At 41.0% G+C, this 24,913-nt stretch overlaps 3 protein-coding genes across 9 annotated transcripts in view; 1 reads left to right on the plus strand and 2 right to left on the minus strand.

The window, feature by feature from the left end:
- The window catches only part of LOC149134280 (uncharacterized), an 880,637-nt gene that overhangs the window by 668,270 nt on the left and 187,454 nt on the right, over positions 1–24,913 (minus strand). Inside the window, exons 1-3 of one of the 6 annotated variants that reach the window (XR_016242789.1) lie at positions 7,280–8,083; positions 6,313–6,418; positions 4,456–5,834 (exon numbers count right to left, since the gene is read on the minus strand). Coding sequence is in view for 4 of the 6 variants with exons in the window: in XM_089355977.1 (XP_089212103.1) it covers positions 6,313–6,418; positions 14,285–14,375 (197 nt within the window). In the remaining 2 variants the exon portion in view is untranslated. Of the gene's footprint in view, positions 1–4,455; positions 5,835–6,312; positions 6,419–6,852; positions 7,151–7,279; positions 8,467–14,284; positions 14,391–24,913 lie in introns of those variants that run through there. The other 5 variants (XR_016242790.1, XM_089355977.1, XM_089355980.1 and 2 more) reach the window with 5 other exon arrangements.
- Positions 1–24,913, plus strand: part of LOC149134287 (uncharacterized) — a 227,343-nt gene that overhangs the window by 111,643 nt on the left and 90,787 nt on the right. The gene's annotated exons all lie outside the window — the stretch shown is intronic.
- LOC149134290 (uncharacterized) overlaps positions 17,061–24,913 on the minus strand; it is an 18,166-nt gene continuing 10,313 nt past the window's right edge. For both annotated transcript variants that reach the window (XM_089355964.1, XM_089355963.1), the window contains 2 exons: positions 19,616–19,721; positions 17,061–18,886 (listed from right to left, as the gene is read on the minus strand). In XM_089355964.1, the coding sequence (XP_089212090.1) occupies positions 18,264–18,886; positions 19,616–19,721 (729 nt within the window). In that variant the 3' untranslated portion in view covers positions 17,061–18,263. The remainder of the gene's footprint in view (positions 18,887–19,615; positions 19,722–24,913) is intronic.

Consider the following 24,913-nt stretch of genomic DNA (forward strand, 5'->3'; position numbering starts at 1 on the left):
AGCACCCACTACACTCTCTGAGTGGTTGGCGTTAGGAAGGGAATCCAGCTGTAGAAACTCTGCCAAATTAGATTGGAGCCTGGTGTTGCCATCCAGTTTCACTAGTCCTCAGTCAAATAGTCCAACCCATGCTAGCATGGAAAGCAGACGTTAAACGATGATGATGATGATTATATATATATATATATATATATACGACGGGCTTCTTTTAGTTTCCGTCTCCCAAATCCACTCACAAAGCTTTGGTGGGCCCGAGGCTATAGTAGAAGACACTTGCCCAAGGTGCCACGCAGAGGGAATGAACCCGGAACCGTGTGGTTGGTAAGCAAGCTAATGGGTTCATTTGTGGTTTGATTCTACAGTTGGATGCCCTTCTTGCCGCCAATCAGTTTGTAAGGTGTATGTGTGTGCGTGTGTATATATATATATATATACATATATATATATATATATGTAACGATAATAATTTGTGTAGTTACCAGTCGTAAAGGGTAAGGTTGGATTAGGGACACAATATTATGAAATGTCAGAGTCAGCGGTTTTGACGATAAAAATTTGTTGTTATACTGGCAAGTTGTAGGATGTGAAAGATGAACAATGCTTGAAGTTTTAAGGACGTGTTTGTTTACCATTATGTTACAATACCTTGCCTCGACGGACAGGTTCTGATAGATCCAAAAGCATGCGAAGTAAAGTTTGTGTTTGTGTCCTATTTCAATGTTTAGTAGTAACTACAGAGAGAGATAGAATGATGTTGTAAGAGAAGAGAATTAGAGCTCGTAGGGTTGTGGGACGTTGTCTCACAGTTGCTGCCAGTAAACTTCATTTTTCCCTCTGGCCAAGGTTCTAGCTGGTCAGCCAGACTTTGTTCTCACTGAGTCGGTTGGATGGTTTGACTGAGGGCTGGCAAGCCAGGAGGCTGCACCAGGCTCCAATCTGATCTGGCAAGGTTTCTACGGCTGGATGCCCTTTCTAACATGAACCACTATGAGAGTGTAGTGGGTGCTTTTTATATTTCACTGGCACAGGAGCCAGTCAGGCGGCACCGGCAACGACCACGCTAGAATGCTTTTTCCTTGCCACTGGCATGGAAACAGTCAGGCAACACTGGCATCAACGACACATGAAGGGTTCTTTTTACGTGTGTGTGTGTATATATATATATATATAATGTAACAAAAGAAAAAAAAATTATATGGAGTGTAAAACATCCAGTTCACAGGTACAGCAGTTGAATACCACAGACATAGGAGTATAAATTACAAATAATAAATTAAATAGAAAAATACAATTGACGATCTAACAATTTATTTACATTATAATATAAACATTTTTGAAAAAGACAAAGCCAACAATTTGTTTTGACTTATATACAATATTTGATTGATAAACAATACATATCTCTGTACATAAGCCACTTGAGTACAATATTTCAAAAAGACACATGAAATTCTATGTTCAAGGAATGCTAAATCACAAAATATTGGTTCGAAATCCGTATGTTTAAGAGTATTTGCATTGAGAATTCAAATACATAAAAAAAAAACAAAGTTAAAACACATAAAAAAAACAATTATAACGTAGATCAATATTTATTATATAAATATGCCTCTACATATTCGAGAGAAAGAATTTCCAGTATATCAACTATTTATTTATTTGTGCTATTTTCTATTATATTTATGATTACCATAAGAAAACAAATGTAAATTATGAATAATAATATATTATAACTCTTTCTCATTTACTTCTATCAGCACAAAGTCATTATTTCTCATAGGAAGTTTAAGAGGTGTCCAATGGGAAAGCATAGTTGTGTTTGAATTAGGGTATGACTTGACATTTAAAAGTGATATTAGGAATGGTGTGGATTTAAAAGTTTCATTTTTTTTAAAAGAAGTTTTTTTGTGCAGACGTAAACGCTGTGAACAAAGAAGGCAACAATTGTCTGCACCTTGCTGTAAAGAAACTGCCCTAGATTTCTGCCTCAACTTAGCAAATTTTATCCAGCAATGTTTCAGGAAGATGATTCTGGCTGTTTCTGATTGACTCAGGTCTGGTCTTTCGCTGCTGGGAAATACTTTCCTTACAGCATCTTGTCATCATGATGCAAGCAGATCCCTTTTCCCACTTGTTACAACCTTCACCACATTTGCTACACCATAGAGCAGGTAGGAAAAATTCCTGGCAAGGGTGGGGCACTGGTGAATTTAGACCAGTCTACAGCATTCGATACGGTTGACCATCGGTATCTGGTGGGGGTCAGACTGGGCTCGACTTTCCATGGCTGGATCAATGCTATGTATATCATTGATCGAATCAGTCGTCCAGGTGAACGGTCTCTTCTCAAAACAATTCGCAATCAAGCATTAAATTTGCCAGGGCTGCCCCGTGTTGCTGCTTCTGCATGTATTAGCCCTTGATCCACTGCTGAGGAGGTTGGGGACTGTGGGGGAAGACCGCATGATCTACGTTATGGTAAGGGAGCAACAGCATATGTGGATGAAGTCACCATCCTCGTGTCTGATGAAGGGCAGCGACCTCGTGAAGAAGACCCCATTAAAAAAATATGAAGCAGTGGCTGGGGCAAAAGTCAACCAGCCTAAATCAGTCGGGCTTGCAACTTGGCACCTGCAGGGGCAGGTCAATGCCTCCCAACAGCATCGTTTGACGAAAGGCCCCCTTAAACTGCTCAGGGTCTGCTTTGGAAATAGGTAAATCACATTCTTCTGCATTGCAATTTCAGTTGATTCCAATACATTTGCCGTGACATCTCTACTGGTTTTACCAGACTCTTTTCGTGCCAGAGAAACAGAGTAACCCATGAATGTATGTCCTGGCCAAACAAAACGATTGCTAATACACAGTGCTGGCATGTTCCAAAGCCCCATCGGTGGGAATTGTGCCACCGACGGAGGAAGTTGTAGCCTCGAACAAATGGAGGAACAATATTTGGTTTTCTCCAGAAGGTGAGAGGAGGCGTTGGGAGAGCTTTTTTACAGGGTTTGTCAAGGGAGGAGACATAGCCTGAATGGACTCCTTCCCTGTGGATATATTGTGCTTCCGATCGTGGCACTGTTGGAGTGCCTAAGTGGCACTTTGGGTTGGAAGATTGTAAGAGGATGAGTGCCTCATACTGAAGGGGCATGTGGCCCATGAGAAGAGTTGTAAGAGGCAGGTGCTTCATTTTAAGGACATGGTGTCGTCTGCAGTAAGAGGCTTAGTACCTCATTGTAAGGAGCTTGAGTCCAATAAGAAACTGTGCTAAGAGGTTTATTGCCTCAAATATGTAAATTATAAAAGAACAATGTTTTAGAGAAGCAGAGTTCGGCGGGAGACTTCTGCCTTCTCCCATTAATATCATCGTGTTCATCATTCATCTCATCAATGTCTTTGTCCAGCCCGCAGTTACTCCACCTATGTACGGCTTTCATAGCCAATATAATGAAATAAAGTAGCTCATTTTCATTATCATTCATTTTTATCATAAGTTTTTGTTTTTTTCTAATTGTTATATGTCCCCACTGGCCCCCTTGTGGGTAATAAAGAAATCACTCCTCATTCGTTAAGTCCTTGTTATATAGGACCTTATAAAATATTTTCAAGAACAGAAAAGACAATCATATTAGATTCTGAACCAGAAACAGAAAATGTAGATAGAGTCAAGAAGGCTTTCGTCAAATCCATCCGGAATTCAAGAACATGAAAATATAATTGTAAAAAGATACCAAAAATATGTGATCTCAATATTAAATTAAAACAATAGCATCGAGGCCATCATCCTGAAATGGACAGGCCACAAATGCAAGAATGAAAGAAACCAAGCTACTGCGTCAGATTTTATCTGGTGACCACTGTGTGGCCATCCATGCCACTGATACAAGGATCAGCTGAGGCAAAGCCTAAAACTGACCGACATCAATCCCAAAGCCTGGGACATTGAAGCTGAGGAAAGGCTGTGGTGGTACCAACTGCCCTACAGAAACAGATATTACATGAATTTCGTAGTGGACACCTGGGGATGTCAAGAATAAAAGCTTTGACAAGGAGCTATGCGTCTTGGCCGACACTGGACCAGGACATTGAAAATTTGGTAAAATCTTGTAGAGGTTGTGTGCCAGCAGCCAAGGCACCACAAATACCAATCATGGCCTGAGTCCATTGTCCAGAGTACATATAGACTACACTGGACCAGTGAATGGCGTCTACTACATTGTTGATAGCCTTACCATGTGACCGGAAGTATGTAGGTGCAGTCAACCTACTGCGAAGGTAGCAAAGTTCCTGCATGAACTTTTTTGCTCAATACAATGTTCCAGACACCATAGTATCGGACAATGGAACATAATTTACAGGATGAGTTCAAGAAATTGTATAAAATGCATGCAATCAAGCACACGTTTACTCCGCCCTACCACCCAGGGTCAAATGGGCAAGCAGAATGATTTGTAGATACTTTGAAGCAAGTGCTAGAGAGAAAAAAAAAATTAGGCAATGACGAAATGCTAAATAAATTCTAAATATCAGTTCAGGCAAGTCACCTGCAGATCTAATGTTCGATTGAAAAATTAAATTGATCTTTGAGAAATTGTTGCCAAAGGAAGAAAACGTACAGAGTAAACAAAAATTTTTTACAGAGACAAAGGCCATTTCCAAGTATACAAGAATGGTAAACAGAGGTGGCAGGACTAAAAGAATTGGTAACATGTAATTTACTTTCATTTTTGTAGGACTATTCCTTGTCACTTTTTTTATAACAGTAACCAAAAATATACTGCAGTCTCTACAAGCCCAAACATCACACAAAATGGTAATTTATATAAATAGAATTATAGAAAAAAAATCTGAAGTTCTAAAATAACTAAAACATAAAATAAAATTTAAAATTTTTAATTTCGACACCTCACAGGATAAAGGTAGTTTGTGTGTGTGTGTGTGTGTGTGTGTGTGTGTAAGGAAAAGATATTTACTAACAGATAATTATGTTATCAAAACAATTTATCATTTACATACCTCTTAAATCTATACAAAAATTCCAGCAATGCCCTTTTCATTCCTACTGGGATCGATACCAGTTAAGTCTAATTTGAGGATCCACAGAGGTTTATGGGGGTGGGACTTGCATAATTGTACAAGATATTTGCAGAACACAAATTCATAAAAATTTTTTAAATTATCAAACTTTACGTGATGTCATTCAACCGATAATTAATAACAGGCCGTGCGCATATGCGCAAGTTTTAAAAACATTTTGAAATTAGGGTGAATGATGGTGGTCTTGGTACTAGTGGAGGGGAGGGGACACACCACATGCAAAGTCACCATCATCAATTAACCCCAATGAGCAGCACTGCAAATCAATCTCCAATGCTTCTTCATGCCTGTCTACTCGTTCACTCTCACTCCTTGTACATAACCACACGTGTGTGTGTGTATATATATATCTATATACACACACATATATATATATATATATATATATATATATACACACACACACACACATATATATGAGTTTTTTTCAGTTTCCATCTAGCAAATCCACTCTGAAAGTTTTGGTCAGCCCATGTGGTTGCGAAGCAAACTTCTTAGCCACAGAGCCACTCATGCAGACAAGGACAAAATAGATACAGGACTCAAAAAATAACACAAATATCAAGAGACAAAATCGTCCTGAATCTCTAAAAATATTAGCAGCCATTGCAGGTCTCTGCAGTCAACTCGGAATTTCCTTTGAGAACAAGTGTGGACACACCGGCTATGGAGATGAGCACTCGTTTGAGTTTGGTCTGACCAACAGCACATTTCTCGGAGGCTCTCAACAAGCTATGAATCTGCAAAGGAAATTCAGTGAAGTGGCTTAAAATATTACAAACCAACAAAAGAAAAAAAGAAAAGAAAAAGAAACTCTACACCATTTTGATACCAACATATCTGATCAAACTGATCTTTGTTCTACAATACTAACTTCCTATTTCACAGTGATTTAAAGTTTAACAGAGGGGGCGGGGGTACAACCACACCAATATTCACAATCAGTTATAAAGATTCATAAAATGTGAGACTTTTTTTTTTTTTTATATATATATATCAGGTTTTTAAATAGAAACTTACCTTCTAACATTTCTGCTGTGAGGAAATGAAACAACAACAACAAAAAATAATAAAGCTTTGGATGTTTTTTTTTTTTTTAAATAAGTGAGTAAAATACCATATCAAAGCATTTTCAATGTTAGTAAAGAAAGAGAAGTCAATAAAACTTGACATTCAGAAAGAAAACGAATTGCAAATTGCAATAACATACTACCATACCTGAACGAGCTGGGAAATTTCATCGGAGACCTCCACTTGAGTTGCTTCTGGCCGAAACACTTTGTTTCATTTTCTTCTGGACATCTCAGCAACTGATGTTGACAAACTGTGTATTAGAAATATTGATCTTACTTAAGTTTCTGTGTAAAGGTAGTATGGGTGGTCTTTCAAAGGTTTCCTATAAGAAACATGGTGACTACAAATGGTAAAGGTAGGAGTAATAGAAACAGGACACATGGATTACTGTTAACCACTAATTCAGTCTCTGCAAATAGCCGGACTGGAAGCCAGTGGTTGTTGTTGAAACTAACAGCAAGTAAAGTAATCTCTTGAGGCTCTAGAGTTCTAGTCGTTGGAGACATCTACATAGCTAGAAACAGCTGCCAAATCACGCACAGATCATAGACACCTGTCTTCCACAGCGAGAAATAGCAGCCAAATCCCGCGCAGATCAAGAACATCTGAGGCGCCAATAAGCGAAAGTCACCAGAATTAAAAACACTGAACCATTTGAGTGTTTAGTAATTAGGCAATGCGCACCTCTTCTGAAATAGTTAGTGAAGTCAAATTATCTCCTTCCTTTAAAATCAGCTGTTGACGTGTCGTTGTCAGGTAGAAGTGGACAACAGGGTAACCACGTAATTAGGAGATGAAAAGGGGAGGGGTTAAGTGTTATCCCGGAAAAAGGGGTGGGAAAAAGTGAAGTTTAATGGGTCTGACTGAGTTAAGGGCACCTGTGAACTTGATAGGAAGAACGGGGATTCCTTCAATAAAATACAAATAATATATAAGTATATGCATAATAACAACAAATGGAGCAAAACGCATGTCGATGAAAGTTCCAAGTAAATGAGGGCCATTTCACAAAAAAAGAAAGGGTAGCTGGAATTATCACTTGTTTCTCACCAGGGAGAACATAATAAAACATTTAGTAGCAAGACAAAAGCGAAATGAAGGGGTAACTTACCAGCTGAGGTGTTACATGGTCAGTGACCGTCAGAAGGTTTGTTTACATAGAGTTACGACGGGGTCACCGATATTATCCCACGGGCTTTAGAGGCATGAGAACGCTAGTTTACATAGAAATATAAAGGGAGGGTGTCTCTGATGTGATGCTAAAGGTTGTGGTCAAGGAGTCATTCGGGTGGGTGAGGGGAGGTAATTAAAGTGAGCGTTTACATATGTGTCTGCTAGCGTGCAGACACCTATTTACAAACACGTGCGCACATACGTAAGCGCATACCCATGTGTACATACCCACATACCCGCATACACCCATACACCCCCACACACAGAAACCTCCACATATGTCGGTGCGATAGGCATGTGTTTGCCTGAGAAATGACAAAGTGGTAACTGATTCAATTATAACATTTTTATTAGCTGGAGTTAATAAATATTAATAGCCACTACATTCAATTTTAACAACTTGCTTCGAGTTGCTAGACAAATGATGGAACCAGGATATGTTCGTGTGTGTGTGTGTGTGTGTGTGTTCGTTCTCTCATCTTGCTTGGCCGGAGGAAAATCTCTGTCTCACATTAGCAGAGGTCTCATAGTAGCAGTCTCCCTGTCTGTCTGTCCCTGTGTGTCCTGACGTCTTGCTGACCACTCTATTTATAAGAATCGTGGCAGCTAGAAGGACATACATACTGCAGCAGAGTTTGTACCTAAATAGGTTAGATGCTGACCAGTTGAACTTCGCCTGACATTCTAAGGTCGAAGGTCAAAGGGAGATGATCGATCACTTTTTGACAGGACAAAGAAAACCTGTTTTTCGCGCCTGTTGATTGTTGTGTTTGGGCGACCGCTAATTCTTAGATTCGGTTTCGAATCTAGGCTTGGAGAAGGAAATGTAAATTTTTACACTACCCCTCTTCTAGTGAGAAGGCCGGAGATCGAACGATTTTGGAAATGTTATCTTTTTGTGTATGCACAAAAAGATTTTACAAGGTGCAACAGACAAGTGAATGTCAAAAACATGGGACATAAAAAAAATATGAAGCAAGGATTCACTGTTGGTGTGTGCTATATGGTGGGCAATGCATATATGTGCCCAGGCAGAAACATGTTGGCGCGTTGAAAGAGACGTGCATCTATTGATTGCTCGACCCACTAGAGGTCTAAATAGAGGCAGGTTGTATTTCAGTGGTGCAAAAGATCAAATGGTAGCACGAGTGAGAATGTGACTGCTGCAAGTGTGTGTAAACGTCAGATAACAAAATATTTTTACAAGAAAGCAAAACAGTTTAAAAAGAAAACAAAACATATGTACATGCAAAAAATGAAAGAATGTTCATCGAAAAAGTTCGCTTGTGAAATGTTCAGTAAAATGTTCAAACAGAAAGTTTTTCGCTGATATGGAACAATGTTTTCTTTTATGTATACAAATTGTTCGTTGAATTCTTTAGGTTTGAATGTAGGTGATGCAGTCATATGAGTTATGTCTTGATGTATGCGTTCCATTAAAGAAGTTGGGTAGGTTGAGAATTGGGACTTACCCGAAAAACTTGCACAAACCTTGCGGGCCATCGAACAGTTCTTCCCGATTTAGTGTGCCGGGGTTGTGCAGAATCTGTAGTGCTTGCTGGGGTTGGTGAGTCTGTTCGAGGAACAGAGGAAACTGAATGTAAGTCGTCCTCGATGAAGCCTTTTTTCAAACGATCAATCGAAACGGTATTTCGTTTACCTCCGATATCGAGGACGAAATACTTGGGTTCTCGTTTGATGACTTTGTACGGCCCGGAATATGGTGGCCGGAGTTGCGATGGTATGCCATCGTTTCTGACGAAAACATGAGTCCAAGTGTTGATGTCCTTGGGAACATGTGAAACGACGTTCTGTTGTCTGGGGCCTGCAGGTGACAAAAGCGACATGGATGTCCGCAATCGGTGCACATATTGTGCTGGGTCAGGAAGGTGCTGTGATGCAACAGGTTCAATCATCTGCCCAGGTAAGGTGAGTGTTGAGCCGTAGACTAGTTCTGCCGGAGTGTGTCCAACTTCCTCCTTAACCGTGGATCGAATACCAAGGAGGATGAAGGGGAGATGTTCCAGCCAGTTGGAAGAGTCTGCAGATGCTTTAATAGCTGCTTTGAGTTGGCGGTGGAAGCGTTCAACCATGCCATTTGCTGCAGGGTGGTAAGCAGTAGTGCGGGTGTGTTTGCACCCGAGTAGACGAGTCAGTTCGGCGAAAAGGTGGGAATCGAACTGACGTCCTCTGTCTGTGGTGATTGTTGCGGGTGTGCCAAAACGCGAAACCCATTGTGATATCAGCGTTTTGGCGACCGTTTCTGCCGATGAATCGGATAAGGGCCAAGCTTCGGGCCATCGCGAAAAACGGTCCACGCAGGTGAGTAGATGAGTGTAATTCTGCGAAGGTGGCAGAGGTCCTACGATATCAATGTGAACGTGCTGAAATCGTGCGTCGGGTTGCGAAAATGAACCGATTGGTGATTTTATGTGCCGGTAGATTTTTGCTTTTTGGCACGCGACACAGCACTTGGTCCATTCTCTGATGTCCTTGTTGATATTGGTCCACACAAAACGGGTTGATATCAGCTTTTGAGTGGAGCGAATACCAGGATGTGACAGAGAAAACTTCACGACGATACTTTTGCGGTACATAAGGGCGTTGGTGACCAGTGGAGATATCACACCAAATATGGGCCGAGGAAGATGGTAGCGGAACATGTTGAAATTTGAGAGATGGCGAATTCCGGAGCTTTAGAAGTTCTTCGTCATTCTCCTGTTCAGCTGCTATACTAGCCAGATCAATTGTAGACGTGGTGTGAATGGCATTGATCTGCGTTCGAGACAGTGCATCGGCTGCTAAGTTAGTCGTCCCTTCGATGTGGCGAATATCCGTCGTATATTGTGATATGAAGTCGAGGTGGCGGATTTCTCTCGGCGAGTGGCGAACAGGCTTGGTGTTGAATGCATATACCAGTGGTTTGTGATCGGTGTATATGGCAAAATTGGTACCCTCTAGCATGTGTCGGAAATGCTTAACGGCCAGGTATGCCGCCAATAATTCCCGACTGAAGGTACTGTATTTCGTTTCGGCGGGTTTTAACCGCTTAGAAAAGAAAGACAACGGTTGCCATATGCCATCAACAAGCTGCTGTAGGACGCCTCCTATTCCGGAATCGGATGCATCGACGAGTAAACACAGCGGGGCATTTGGTTTCGGATACACCAACATAGTAGTGTCGGATAAAGCTTTTTTTAGGGCGGCGAAAGAGGCGAGCTGATGTTCATCCAGGGCAATTTCGGTATTTTTGCAGGTTCGCTGACGTAGCAAATCTGTGAGCGGTTGCGCTATCTCGGCAAGGTGAGGTACAAATCTCCGATAAAAATTCACTAGACCGAGGAACTCCCTTAATTTGCGGAGAGATGTGGGTGGCGAAAATTCCACGATGGCCTGTACTTTATCAGGGAGGGGACGAATACCATCCTTATCGATGATGTGCCCGAGAAAATGAAGGGAAGCAACTCCGAAATCACATTTGCTGGGATTGATGAAGACTCCGAATTTTTGCAGACGTTCGAATAGCAAGTGCAGATGTTGGTCATGCTCTTCTTCCGAGTTACTGGCCACCAGTATGTCGTCTATGTAGGCATAGACGAAAGGCAAACCTCTGGTGACCATGTCGATGAACCTTTGGAATGTCTGTGCTGCGTTGCGTAAACCGAAAGGCATACGCAGGAATTCAAACATTCCGAAAGGTGTCGTGACTGCTGTTTTTGGGATGTCCTCGGGTTCAACCGGTATTTGGTTGTACGCTCGCACAAGGTCGATTTTGGAAAAAATGCGAGCGCCATGCAGCGAGCTAGAAAAATCCTGCAGATAAGGGACTGGGTAAGCATCACTGACGGTACTTTTGTTTAGTGACCGATAATCACCGCAAACTCGCCAGTCGGTCGATGATTTTTTTGGGACGCAGTGTATCGGCGAGGACCAGTTGCTGCTGGACGGGCGGATGATTCCAAGGTCGAGCATGTGTTGGAATTCCCGTTTGACGGCTTTGAGGCGATCAGGTGGTAACCTTCTGGGTCGTGCAGCAACAGGTGGACCGCTGGTCTTGATGTGGTGGGTGATATCGTGCTTGATCGGCTGGTTGTGGAAAACTGGTCGAGCGACGTCCGGGTACTGTTTCAGGATGGTACTGTGACGAGTCGTTGTTGAAAGCAATATGGTTGGGCTGACTGTGGCCATACGAGCGGCTATACCGCGCACAGTAAGCTGTGTGGTGCTGTCGACAAGTCGTCTGTTTTGTATGTCTACTAGGAGACCGAAATGATGGAGGAAATCGGCTCCTAAGATAGGGGTCGGCAGTTTTGCGATGACAAATACCCACTGGAATGTGCGGCGTAGTCCCAAGTTCAGTGTTAGGGACTGTTCCCTAACTGTTGGATTGGCGAGTGATTGACTGCCTGAAGACAGACTGGTGTCTCCGTTCGTTTTCCTGAAATGCTGGACACGGGGATTACGCTGACTTCCGCGCCGGTGTCAACTAGGAAACGTGTGCCTGTTACCCGATCGCAAACGAAAAACAGGCGACTTTGTGGGTGCGAACCAGGAACGTCCGTCGCATTCAGTTCCCGGCTGTACCGTTTCCCGAACTGGGTGATGCGAATGAGCATGGTATGGTGCATTTCTGCGCCTGTGTACCGAATTTTCGGTGGTACCAGCACGTGTCGGGTGAGTTGCGGGTAGCACTGGGACTGCGGGATCGTCTACCATATCGATGCGGTCGGCTGCTGCTTCGGCGCCGGTTTCCAAGCGATAGGGCCTGTATTTGGGTTGTGAGGGTCTGTATTTGTGCGGCTTGCTGCGTCATTAATGAACGCAAGTCCGCAATTTCGGAAGAACTGGTCGGCGCAAGGAAAGGATTGGTAGTGGGAGCGGCTGGCGTCACCGTCGATACCGTGGAAAACCTATGTGGTACCTCAGCTATTTTGTCCGCTAGCTCTGCCAGTTCCTCAATGGATGTGGATTCTCGTGTGGAAGCGACAACCACCTGTGTGTTGGAGGGTAGACGCTGGAGAAAAAGCTGCTTGAACACTCTGTCGGGGAGGCTCTCATCTCCAAGAAGCTGCTTCATTCTTCTTAGAAACTGGGAAGGCGTTCTGTCGCCCAATTCTTCGGATGTCAGAAGTTGGTGAAGTCGCTTTCGTTGGGACTCGGAAGTTCTGTTAATAAGTGTCGTTTTAAAGGTGTCGTACGACACAGAACCGTGTGGAGCCATGACGAGATCACGGACGACGTTCATGATCTCTGGTGAAAGAGAACCGATTACATGCGACAGTCGAGACGCATCGCTCAGTATTCGGTGAGAAGAAAACTGGGCTTCTATGTGGTGAAACCATAATGCAGGGTCGTGCGTCCAGAATGGGGGAATTTTCCACGTAATCGCCGCTTGAATTGTCGTGTCGGAAGGTAATGCTGGATTCGGTTCTGGAAGAGCCATGGTGTTCGCAGAAATTCACAGTTGGTTTGTTGACAGATGATGTGCAGGCTGTTATTCTTCGTAGAAGCTGGTTCCAGGGAAGGCCGGAATTCTTTGACGGGGTCACCAAAATGTAGTGGAGTCACCAGAATGTAGTGTGTTTTTGTTGAGTGTCGGTGCGATAGGCATGTGTTTGCCTGAGAAATGACAAAGTGGTAACTGATTCAATTATAACATTTTTATTAGCTGGAGTTAATAAATATTAGTAGCCATTACATTCAATTTTAACAACTTGCTTCAAGTTGCTAGACAAATGATGGAACCAGGATATGTTCGTGTGTGTGTGTGTGTGTTTTCGTTCTCTCATCTTGCTTGGCCGGAGGAAAATCTCTGTCTCACATTAGCAGAGGTCTCATAGTAGCAGTCTCCCTGTCTGTCTGTCCCTGTGTGTCCTGACGTCTTGCTGACCACTCTATTTATAAGAATCGTGGCAGCTAGAAGGACATACTGCAGCAGAGTTTGTACCTAAATAGGTCAGATGCTGACCAGTTGAACTTCGCCTGACATTCTAAGGTCGAAGGTCAAAGGGAGATGATCGATCACTTTTTGACAGGACAAAGAAAACCTGTTTTTCGCGCCTGTTGATTGTCGTGTTTGGGCGACCGCTAATTCATAGATTCGGTTTCGAATCTAGGCTTGGAGAAGGAAATGTAAATTTTTACATCTATATATGTACATGTATGTACATACCTTCACGTACCTGTATATATATATAGATGCATATCTGGGTACAGGACGTTGCAAACAAAATATAACCGGATGACTTCGGGTATTTCTGCGTCAAGTGAGATTTAACGAAATGGGAGGAGAGTCAGAAGAAATTAAAGGGTTGGGTGTCTCATTTTATGAAATTCATAAAAGCATTGTCTCTGTTGTATCAACTAAACTCGAACAGATGCGTTAAAAATAGACGCATCTGATGCATAAAACTTCGATTCTGTTTTCTGCATTTTACATACACACCTGAAGCAGGTGAGAATAAATCTGTAAGGCTTTTTTTTCTTCTTCTAGTTTAAAATGAGACATTGCTGGCATGATTTCGTTATATCTATAACGCATAGATACATAAAAACAGACAGAAACAATCAAGCAAACACAATCCATTAGATTTCTTCTTCTTCTTCTTCTCCCATTTCGGGTACAGAAAATACCCGAAGTCGTCGTTGAAAAATGATGAAAGAAATAAAACAAATCAAAAGATGATAGGAAGCTGAGGCAAGGGCGAGGTTTTGGTAGATTAAATGAACTGTGAAGAAGAGACTCTTGGAAATCTTCATTTAAAATGCCAGAATGTATTCTTGTTTTGTTTTGGTTCTTCTTTTTTTCAGTATAAGTTATTTACGGATTATAAATATTCCTCTGCTTCTCACAAAAGCGTGTGTGTTGTGGTATGAAGGGGAAATTAAGGAACAGGAGGGTTGACATTAAAAAAAACAAGGAGAAATGAGCTTTTCTTCTTACTTGTCAACAATCTGGAGGGAAGGTTTTCTTCTCTTCGTTGTAAACATGACATCCAGTTGCCCTCTGACCTCTTCCGCTCACCATTGCGCATGCTCCCATCTGCGCTTCCGTCCGGACGGACTCCAGACAGAACCAAAACATTCTTACACCTTCGCCTTAATTTCAGCTTCTACTCAATACTTCATGTGTTTACCTTTGCTGTCTCGGACAATTTTTTTAGCTATGAGCGATTAGATTGTTAGCATTTCCCCTGTTAATGAATAAACCATTGGAATAAGAGATCCCTTATTTGAGCAATAGGTAAGGGTTAAGACATGAATGGGATCCAGACGTAAATAAGATTCATCAAATATATATACATCTAACCCATGCTAGCATGGAAAACAGACATAAAAATGATTGCCATACATGCATATGCATACATATATACTTCTATATATATGCATATGTATACATGTGTGTGTGTGAAGGCGTGTGATCTAGCGGTTAGGGTGTTGCACTCACAGTGGCTAGATTGTGGGTTCAATTCCCATACTGAGCAGTACATTGTATTCTTCAGCAAAACACCTCATTTCATATTGCTGCAGTCCACTCAATTGTAAATAGATTTCCCAGCAATGGACTATCTTTCTGATCGGGGAGAACAGACATTACCCTGCTTGCATAGCCAGTAGGGTGCACGTTCTTTCGGTATCGGGCACGACCTTGCGTCGCCAGGCACGTTCTTGCGGCGCCGAGCACTTTCTTGCGGCATCGGGCAATGTGGGGCCAGGCACGGTTTTGCAACACCAGGTACGTTCTTGCGACGCCGGGCACGTTTTTGCCTCGCCGGACACGAACGTGTCTAGGGCTGCAAGAACGTGCCTGGCTCCGCAAATACGTGCTTAGGGCCGTATGTACGTGCCTGGGGCCATAAGTACGTGCTTGGGGCCGCACGAACGAGCCCGGATCCGCAAGTACGTGACTGGTGCGGCAGAAACACGCTCGGGAACGTTAATATGTACCCGGCGCCGATGGAACATGCCCAGCGCCGTTAAAACGTGCCTGGAACCGCAAGAACGTGCACAGGGTAACAAGAACGTGCCTGGGGATGCAAGAACGTGATCGCAGCAGTAACTACCTGGGGCCGCAAGTAAGTGACAGGGGCCGTATGTACGTACGTCTGTCCTGCGCCAAAAGAACGTGCCTGGTTCCGAAAGAACGGGCCTGGGGCCCGCAAGAACGTACCTGGCGTCGCAAGAACGTGCCTGGCACCACAAGAGCGTGCATAGAGCCGCAAGAACGTTCTTGCTACGCCGGGCACGGTCTTGCGGCTTCGGGCACGTTCTTGCGGTGCCGGACACGTACTTACAGCCCCGGATTCGTACTTACGGCCCCAGGCACGTACAGACGGCCACAGTAACTTACTTGCGGCCCCAGGTAGTGACTGCCCCGATCACGTTCTTGCGTCTCTAAGCAGCTTCTGGCAGCAGCCCTAGACATGTTCTTGTGCCCCTAGGCACGTTCTTGCGGCGCCAGGCACGTTCTTGCGGCGCTGGGCACGTACTTACGGCCCTGAGCACATACTTACAGCCCCGGGCACATATTTGCGACCCCAGGTACATACTTACGGTTCCGGGCTCGTAATTACGGCCCAAAAGAACCTGCATATAGCCCCAGGCAATTACTAGCGGCCCTAGGCACGTAGTTACTGCCCCGAACACGTTCTTGCGGCGCCAGGTACCTTCATGCGGCCCCAGGCGCGTTCTTGTGGCTCTAGGAATGTCTTGCAACGCAAGGCACGTTCTTGCATTGCTGGGCACGTTCTTGCGGCCTTAGGCACATAATTACGGCCCCACGCACGTACTTACGGCCCCAGACACGTACATACTGCTCGAGGCATGTAGTTGCTGCTCCGGGCACGTTCTTTGGGCGCCAGACATGTTCTTCTGTCCTCCGTAAAAGCACCCACTACACTTTCTGAGTGGTTGGCGTTACGATGGTCATCCAGCTGTAGAAACTCTACCAAATTAGATTGGAGCCTGGTGTTGCCATCCGGTTTCACCAGTCCTCAGTCAAATCGTCCAACCCATGCTAGCATGGAAAGCGGACGTTAAATGATGATGATGATGATGATACATTCACACTCAAATACTTTCCATCATTGAAAGATGCTGTAATTTCCTCAGTACTTACTGATTAATTAAAATCTTCAGTAGGTTTCCTAACCTTGCTGTTCCACAAATATTTAGATTAGGAATGTATGACGGACTTAAAAGTAAGTGTTGGGGTTTATATGATTGATTAAACCCACCAAAGCAAAACCGCAGCATGGTCACAGCTCAATGATTTCAAGAGTAAACCACATAATATAGCTGGAAATATCTTGGGTGATAGACTTAATCCTCATCCACCCTATTCTAAAATCATCACCTGACATTTGGGATCCTTTTAAGAGAGGATTGATCTGTTGTATGCATTCCTGTTAGGCCTCCTGTTTGGGAGATATCTTCCTCCCATCCACCAATTAGAGATCTTGGAAAAAATAAAGGGTCATAACTGAGGGAGTCTTCACACTTCTTTGGCCATGTCCAGGTCGATCTGCATTGGAAGCAGTCTCTAGAAATTTCTTTACAATTTTTGAGGCTGATTTTTGGTTACTATTAAGGATTTTTGATATAGCTTTATTACTTTCGCCTCCTTTGTTGAGGGTTACGATTGTATTTTGGTCTATAGTCATTATTTAAGTCATAAATCTGAATTTATTTTGGCTGAAACAAAAAGAAGACAAACAAAGTTTTTATAATGTCGTATCATTTTAATATCTTATCACATTCATTGCTAGTTATTAAATACCGAAACTTTGGTTGCTTTAATATCAGGACACTCTGTATATATATGTATATATATTATTTTATTAAAGGTGGAAACAATTCACCAAATGGCAGCAAATGAGGATCCATTTATACACAGTCTTTATTTTTTTCAGATTAGTTCCCCAATGAGATTTAAATGCTCGTGCAATGAACTGGTATCTACATTATATATATATACATACATGTGTGTGTGTATATATATATATATATATATATATATATATGTGTGTGTGTGTGTGTGTGTGTGTATATGTGTGTGTGTGTGTGAGTGTATATATATATATATATATATATATATATATATATATATTTGTGTGTGTGTGTGTGTGTATATATATATTCAGAGCAAGTGACATTGTTGCGTCTTTTAGAAAAATATTGTTTTTATTTTCATAGAAAAAAAGGTTTATTCAAATTTAATTTTTTTCAAAAACAAACTGGATTTTATTATCTATACAAAGATGATGATGACGATGATGATGATGTTTGTTTACATTAGTCCAAGACCATGGATTTGGGGGCTGGTGAAAGGGAGGGAGATCCTTTAGGGAATTCTTGGTACCAATCACTGTACAAAATGTAAGTTGTGAACTGAATAATAATAATAATAATAAACTCCTTTCTACTGATGGCACGATCCTCAAATTTGAGGGGAGGGGATGTGTCAATTACAGTGGCCCCAGTATTTTATTGGTATTTAATTTATTGACCATGAAAGGATGAAAGGCAAAGTTGACCCTGGTGGCATTTGAACTCAGAACATGAAGCATTTCATCCAGTGGATGAATGTTTCTGCCTTCATTATAATAATAATAATAATAATGGTTGAAAATTTTGCCTGAAGAGCAGCAATTATAAAATTAGTTTATACCATAAGCACAAGGCTGGAGATTTGTGCGACAAAGAGGTTGGGGCAGCTGTCAGCAATCAAGGGATGAAATCAACCCCCGAACATGACATGTACATTTTTATTTTATCAACCCCATAAAGATGAAAGGCAAACTCGACCCCAGTGGGATTTGAACCTAGAATTTGAATTTTCTGAAGACTTTAAAACACTCCAGCTAATTCGTGGCCCTGTTTATTACCCACAACACCCAGTTATTGTTTACAATCTCGAATTATTACCCACAATCCTCTGTGAAGAGTACACCATCGTCATGGTCCAATGAATCGTCAATCAAGAATGACTGCAGCAAACACTCCATAATTGTGTCTGTTCTCTTGTTGTAGTCAATCTGGTCCCTAAGGATCGACAGTCGATCTTCAAGGGACAACTTGTCTCTGACCTCGGGGACACTGAAGTCCCCAGGATAAGAAATGGGGTTGGGAGACAACTTTGATGCATGTGGTTCTAAGGAGCCACAGCCAAGCTTAACATTGCGATCCTTCTTCTTCAGAATTTTCCCCTCCTCCTCTTCATCATCAAAAGCAGCACTGCTGACACCCCTAGGGTAGAACTCAGAGTACCCGTCTCTCACCTCTTGCCATGTGTCGTCCTCATACTGCAGGTCACCTGCCACCACCGACTGCATTAAGAAAGACTCAAACCCATCACTCTTTGTACGTTCGGCACCAATCGAAGCCTTTACAGTTTCAGCCAATTGGTGGTGGTCATCATGGTTGGAATCCCAGCCTGAGGGCTTGCCTTGGTGTAGAGATTTACTAGCAGACAGCAGAGTCTCCCGTAGGTCTTTGCTGCGGACGTCAATGGATCGATAAAATGTAGATTCCAGGTTGCAGCTCTCTGTGGACAGAAATAAGAAAAACAATAATAATAATAATAATAATATAATGGTGAAAGCGAGGGAGATTTTTTAGGGGATTCTTGGTACCAATCGCTGTACAAAATGTAAGTTGTGAGCTGAATAATAACGATAATAATAATAATAATAATCCTTATTACTAAAGACACAAGGCCTGAAATTTTGGGGCAGGGGACTAGTCAATTACACTGACCCAGTGTATTACTGGTACTTAATTCATCAATCCCGAAAGGATGAAAGACAAAGTCGACCTCAGCAGAATTTGAACTCAGAATGTGTTGCGATGGACAAAATACCGCAAAGCATTTCGTACATCATGCTAATGATGTTGCCACCTTAATAATAATAACAATAATAATATTTTCCCATTTTACTTACAAGGGCAGCTTATGGAAGATGGGGGGGATGACTTGATTATAGCGAACCCAGTTCTTGACTGGTCTTTTATTTTATCGACCCTGAAAGGGTGAAAGGCAAAGTCGACCTTTGCAGGATTTGAACTCAGAACATAAAGAGCTGAAAAAACAATTCTGCCAAATCACAATCATCACCGAGGACTAAACAACAACAACAATAGCCACTTATACTAACTACTATATTAAACATTAGATAGTGTAGTCCTAGATGCACTATGCCTGAATAAAAGATGGGATGGTCACAGCTGGAACGTCTTTGATGAAATATCTGACTGGATCAGACCCTATACCTACCTCTCACGTTATTCTCCACAATGGCTGCTTCACTCCAAGACCGTGGAGGTTGGTAGGAGTGGAGTTTCTCCTTCTCGTACAGAACACACAGCTCGGTGGCCCTCACCTAGCAATGGAACAGCAACAATGATATTATTATGAATACAGAGATACAACACATAGATATGTACACACACACACACACACATACAAATATGTGTAGATATAAACAGACACCGACACACTGTCTTCTTCTTCCTGGCAGGGAGTCTACCAGGTCCTTGCTCTCATTTGACACAACTGCTACAGGCTGGAAGGGGTCCCATTGCAAACCCTGCATTAGTTGGTGCTAGTACACGGTTGTCAGGGATGGAAGGCATCAGTGGACCCGGTTGGCTCTATGCATGATGACCTCTCTGAGACCACTAACCTGAGATGACCCCCAGCCTCTACCAAGCAAAATATACATGTATATTCTACACAATTATTCTTCCATTATATATATATATATCATCATCATCATCATCATCATCGCTTAACGTCCGCTTTCCATGCTAGCATGGGTTGGATGATTTGACTGAGGACTGGTGGAACCAGATGGCTACACCAGACTTCAATCTGATTTGGCAGATTTTCTACAGATGGATGCCCTTCCTAATGCCAACCACTCCGAGAGTGTAGTGGGTGCTTTTACGTGCCACCGGCATGAAGGCCAATCAGGTGGTACTGGCAACGACCACGCTCAAAATGGTGTATTTTACGTGCCACAATCATATTTCATCATCATCATCGTTTAACGTTCGCTTTCCATGCTAGCATGGGTTGGACGATTTGACTGAGGACTGGTGAAACCGGATGGCAACACCAGGCTCCAATCTAATTTGGCAGAGTTTCTACAGCTGGATGCCCTTCCTAACGCCAACCACTCAGAGAGTGTAGTGGGTGCTTTACGTGTCACCCGCACGAAAACGGCCACGCTCGAAATGGTGTCTTTTATGTGCCACCCGCACAAGCCAGTCCAGGGGCACTGGCAACGATCTCACTCGAAAATCCTACGGGAGCCAGTCAGGCGGTACTGGCAACGGCCACGCTCAAAATGGTGCATCTCATGTGCCACCCGCACAAGAGCCAGTCCAGGGGCACTGGCAACGATCTCACTCGAAAATCCTACGGGAGCCAGTCAGGCGGTACTGGCAACGGCCACGCTCAAAATGGTGCATCTCATGTGCCACCCGCACAAGAGCCAGTCCAGGGGCACTGGCAACGATCTTGCTTGGCTTGCCGGGTCTTCTCACGCACAGCACATTTCCAAAGGTCTCGGTCAGTAGTCATCGCCTCGGTGAGGCCCAATGTACGAAGGTCTTGCCTCACCACCTCAGCCCAGGTCTTCCTGGGCCTACCTCTTCCACGGGTTCCCTCAACTGTTAGGGTGTGGCACATTTTCACGCAGCTATCCTCATCCATTCTCACCACATGTCCATACCAGCGTAATCGACTCTCTTGCACACCACAACTGATGCTTCTAATGTTCAGCTTTTCTCTCAAGATACTTACACTCTGACGGGTATTCACATTGACATTACACATCCAACGGAGCATACTGGCTTCATTCCTTGCGAGCTTACGTATGTCCTCAGCAGTTACAGCCCATGTTTCACTGCCATGTAGCATGACTGTTCGTACGCATGCGTCATACAGTCTGCCTTTTACTCTGAGTGAGAGTCCCTTTGTCGCCAGCAGGGGTAAGAGCTCTCTAAACTTTGCCCAGGCTATTCTTATTCTAGCAGCTACACTTTCAGCGCACCAACCCCCACTACTAACTTGGTTGCCGAGATAGCGGAAGCTATCAACTACCTCTAGTTTTTCACCCTGGAATGAGATATATATATATATATATATATAGATATATATATATATAGATATATAGATATCCGGATCTTTTTTAAAACGGGGGCCACATTTTTCATTAATGTTTTACGTAGTGTTTTTGGTACCGAAAGACTTTCAAACTTCGTATACTTATCTATTTTGTGTTATAGAACAGAAAAATATTTTTGTATTCGAATTTATTTCATGTAAAAAATTGTCTTCTTTCGATAATTTCAACCAATCACTGACGTCCATTCAGCCGATATACATTAAGTGCTGACTACATAAACAAATGATTCTTCGTTTTATTTGTTTTTTCACTTTAAATTTGCTTTAACCCTAACCCTAACCCTAACCCTACGGTTAGGGTTAGGGTTAGAGTTAGGGTTAGGGTTAGGGTTAATTGTTTCAGAATCGTTTGTTTATGTAGTCGGCGCTTAATGTATATCGGCTGAATGGACGTCAGTGATTGGTTGAAATTACAGAAATACGACAACTTTAACATGGAATAATTTATGGATTTCTTTTTTTTTTAAGAAGACTAAGAGAAAAAGATGTTTTATATGACACATTCTACCAGTGTTCCAAGTTTCAAAGTGTTTCGTTAATGAAAAATGTGGCCCCGTTTTAAAAAAGATCCAGATATCCATATATATATAGATAGATATCCATATATATATATATATATATATATCCATATATATATAAACAATATATGAGTATATGCATATATATATACATGTATGTACATACCTTCATCTGACGTGGCAAAAGAACATGGACAAAATGATAAACATGGTACAACAAACAAACAAGCCACATAGAAACATCTCCTTCATCAGCTGCCACCATTAAAACACAGGCGTTTCGAAGAATTAAGGCAGTACGCATCGTTGAAATGGTTCTTCCCACGAACACAAATTAAACTATTTTCGTGGAGGGTAGTGGCGTACGGAAAACAAGACTGGAAAACGAAATGGTGAATAAACAAACAAGCAAAAAGGCTGTACAGCCATATATATATATATATATATATGTATATATATATATATATATATATATATATATATATATATATATATATATATATATGGATATATTTATATATATGGATATATATATATATATATATATATATATATACATATCCATATATATATCCATATATATATATATATATATATATATATATATATATATATATATATATATATACATATCCATATATATATATATCCATATATATATATATATATATATATATATATATATATATATATATATATATATATATATATATATATGTATATATATATATATATATATATATATATATATATATATATATATATATATATATATATATATATATATATATATATATACATATCCATATATATATCCATATATATATATATATATATATATATATATATATATATATATATATATATATATATATATACATATCCATAAATATATATATCTATCCATATATATATATATATATATATATATATATATATATATATATATATATATATATATATATATACATATCCATATATATATATATCCATATATATATATATCCATATATATATATATATATATATATATATATATATATATATATATATATATATATATATATATATATATATATATATATATATATATATATATATATATATATATATATCCATATATATAAATATATAGGAAAATGTAAAAAAGCCAGAATGCTGAACTGGGAGCATAATTTAATGAAGATTTTTTCTAACCGGTTTTCATTGCGATGAAGCAAATTATCAAGAAGGAGAATGAAAATGTTTTTTTACAAAGAAGTACAAAAAAGTACAAAATGAAGAAAATAATATATAAAACAATAATATATAAAAAAAATAAATATACCCATACATTATATTGTCTTTGAGCTTTTGTAGTTCAATAGTAGTTCATGTATAAATTGGTAGGAAAAATAAGGATGCATGAGAGTTGAGAGTTTTGTTAGGTTTAAAAAAAGGGTTAAAAGTTTGTGTTAAGCAGGAAATGTGGTGTCAAAACAGGAAGTGTGTGTAAGGGGAGACAAGTGTTTTTAGTTAGAGTTATGAGCTCTTTTTTTCCAAACAGGAAGTTTGTGTCTGTTCATAGAGAAATAAGGTCACTGAGGGGTGTGTGTGTTAAGAAATGGTTGGAATTTCTCTATGAAAAGATTCTCCTTGTTGATTCTTTCTTGTGTGGAGATTCTGTCTTTACATTGATAGAAAGGGAATATAATGAATTTAGGGTTTTTGTTTCTGGCGCAAGAGTCTATGTGGCCACTGAGTGGAATTTGGCGGTATTGAGGGAGGTTTATTTGTTCCTTATGGACAGCTACTCTTCTACGTAATGGGAGGCTCGTCTGTCCGATATAGAAGTTTTGGCAACCTGCGCAAGTAAGGACATAAATGAGGTTACTCGAGGAACAAGAGAAATTGGTTTTAATTTTAAACTTTGTTCCTCGTTTGAAGGTAAATTCAGAGCCTTCAAGTAGGTGAGGGCAGGTGCCACAATTAGGGCGTGCACATTTTTAACTGATGGGGGTGGAAGTGGTGTATGTAGTTTGGAATTGGTTAATAATGTTTTCAAAGATTTGTGTTGCCTTTTGCATTTAAGGACTTTGTGTGTATTAATGATATTGTTCATTTTCGGGTCTGTGGTGAGTAAGGGGAGGTTTTGTTTAATTGTGGTCAATGCTTCGATGTTATTGGGGTTATGGGTGGAGATGTATGGAAGTATTTTGGGGTTGGGTGTGTTATTATGTTGGTTGGTTTTTAGTGTGTTTTTGTCAAGTTCCTTGGCACGTTTTATTCCAAGATCTATGAGTGTGGAGGGATATTGGCGTTGTAACAGTGTTTTTTTGAGATCTTGTAAGCTTATTTCTCGAGTGGTAGGGTCAGAGACAATGGTGCAAATTCTTTTAGCTAAATTAAAGGGGATATTTATCTTGATGTGTTTTGGGTGGCATGAGCTAAAAAGGAGGTATTGTTGTGAGTCTGTAGGTTTGTGGTAGATGTCGGTTGTGATTTGGTTATTAGGTGTTTTTATGATTAAGAGATCAAGAAAAGGGAGATGATGTTTGCTGAATTCCATAGTGAATTGAATGTTGGGATGTATGTTATTAAGAATGGATTTGAATTCTAGAAGTTTTTCATAGGGTTCATTCCATATGATGAAACAATCATCCAAATATCTTTTCCAGTTATCCATTAAAAAGATGTGGAAAAGGTGTCCAAATTTCTGACGTGAGGTTTCATATAGTGTTAATTTTGAAAAAAAGAGCTCATAACTCTAACTAAAAACACTTGTCTCCCCTTACACACACTTCCTGTTTTGACACCACATTTCCTGCTTAACACAAACTTTTAACCCTTTTTTAAAACCTAACAAAACTCTCAACTCTCATGC

The sequence above is a fragment of the Octopus bimaculoides genome, chromosome 8 (assembly GCF_046866305.1).
Source record: "Octopus bimaculoides isolate indiv1 chromosome 8, ASM4686630v1, whole genome shotgun sequence".
NCBI classification, from domain to species: domain Eukaryota; kingdom Metazoa; phylum Mollusca; class Cephalopoda; order Octopoda; family Octopodidae; genus Octopus; species Octopus bimaculoides.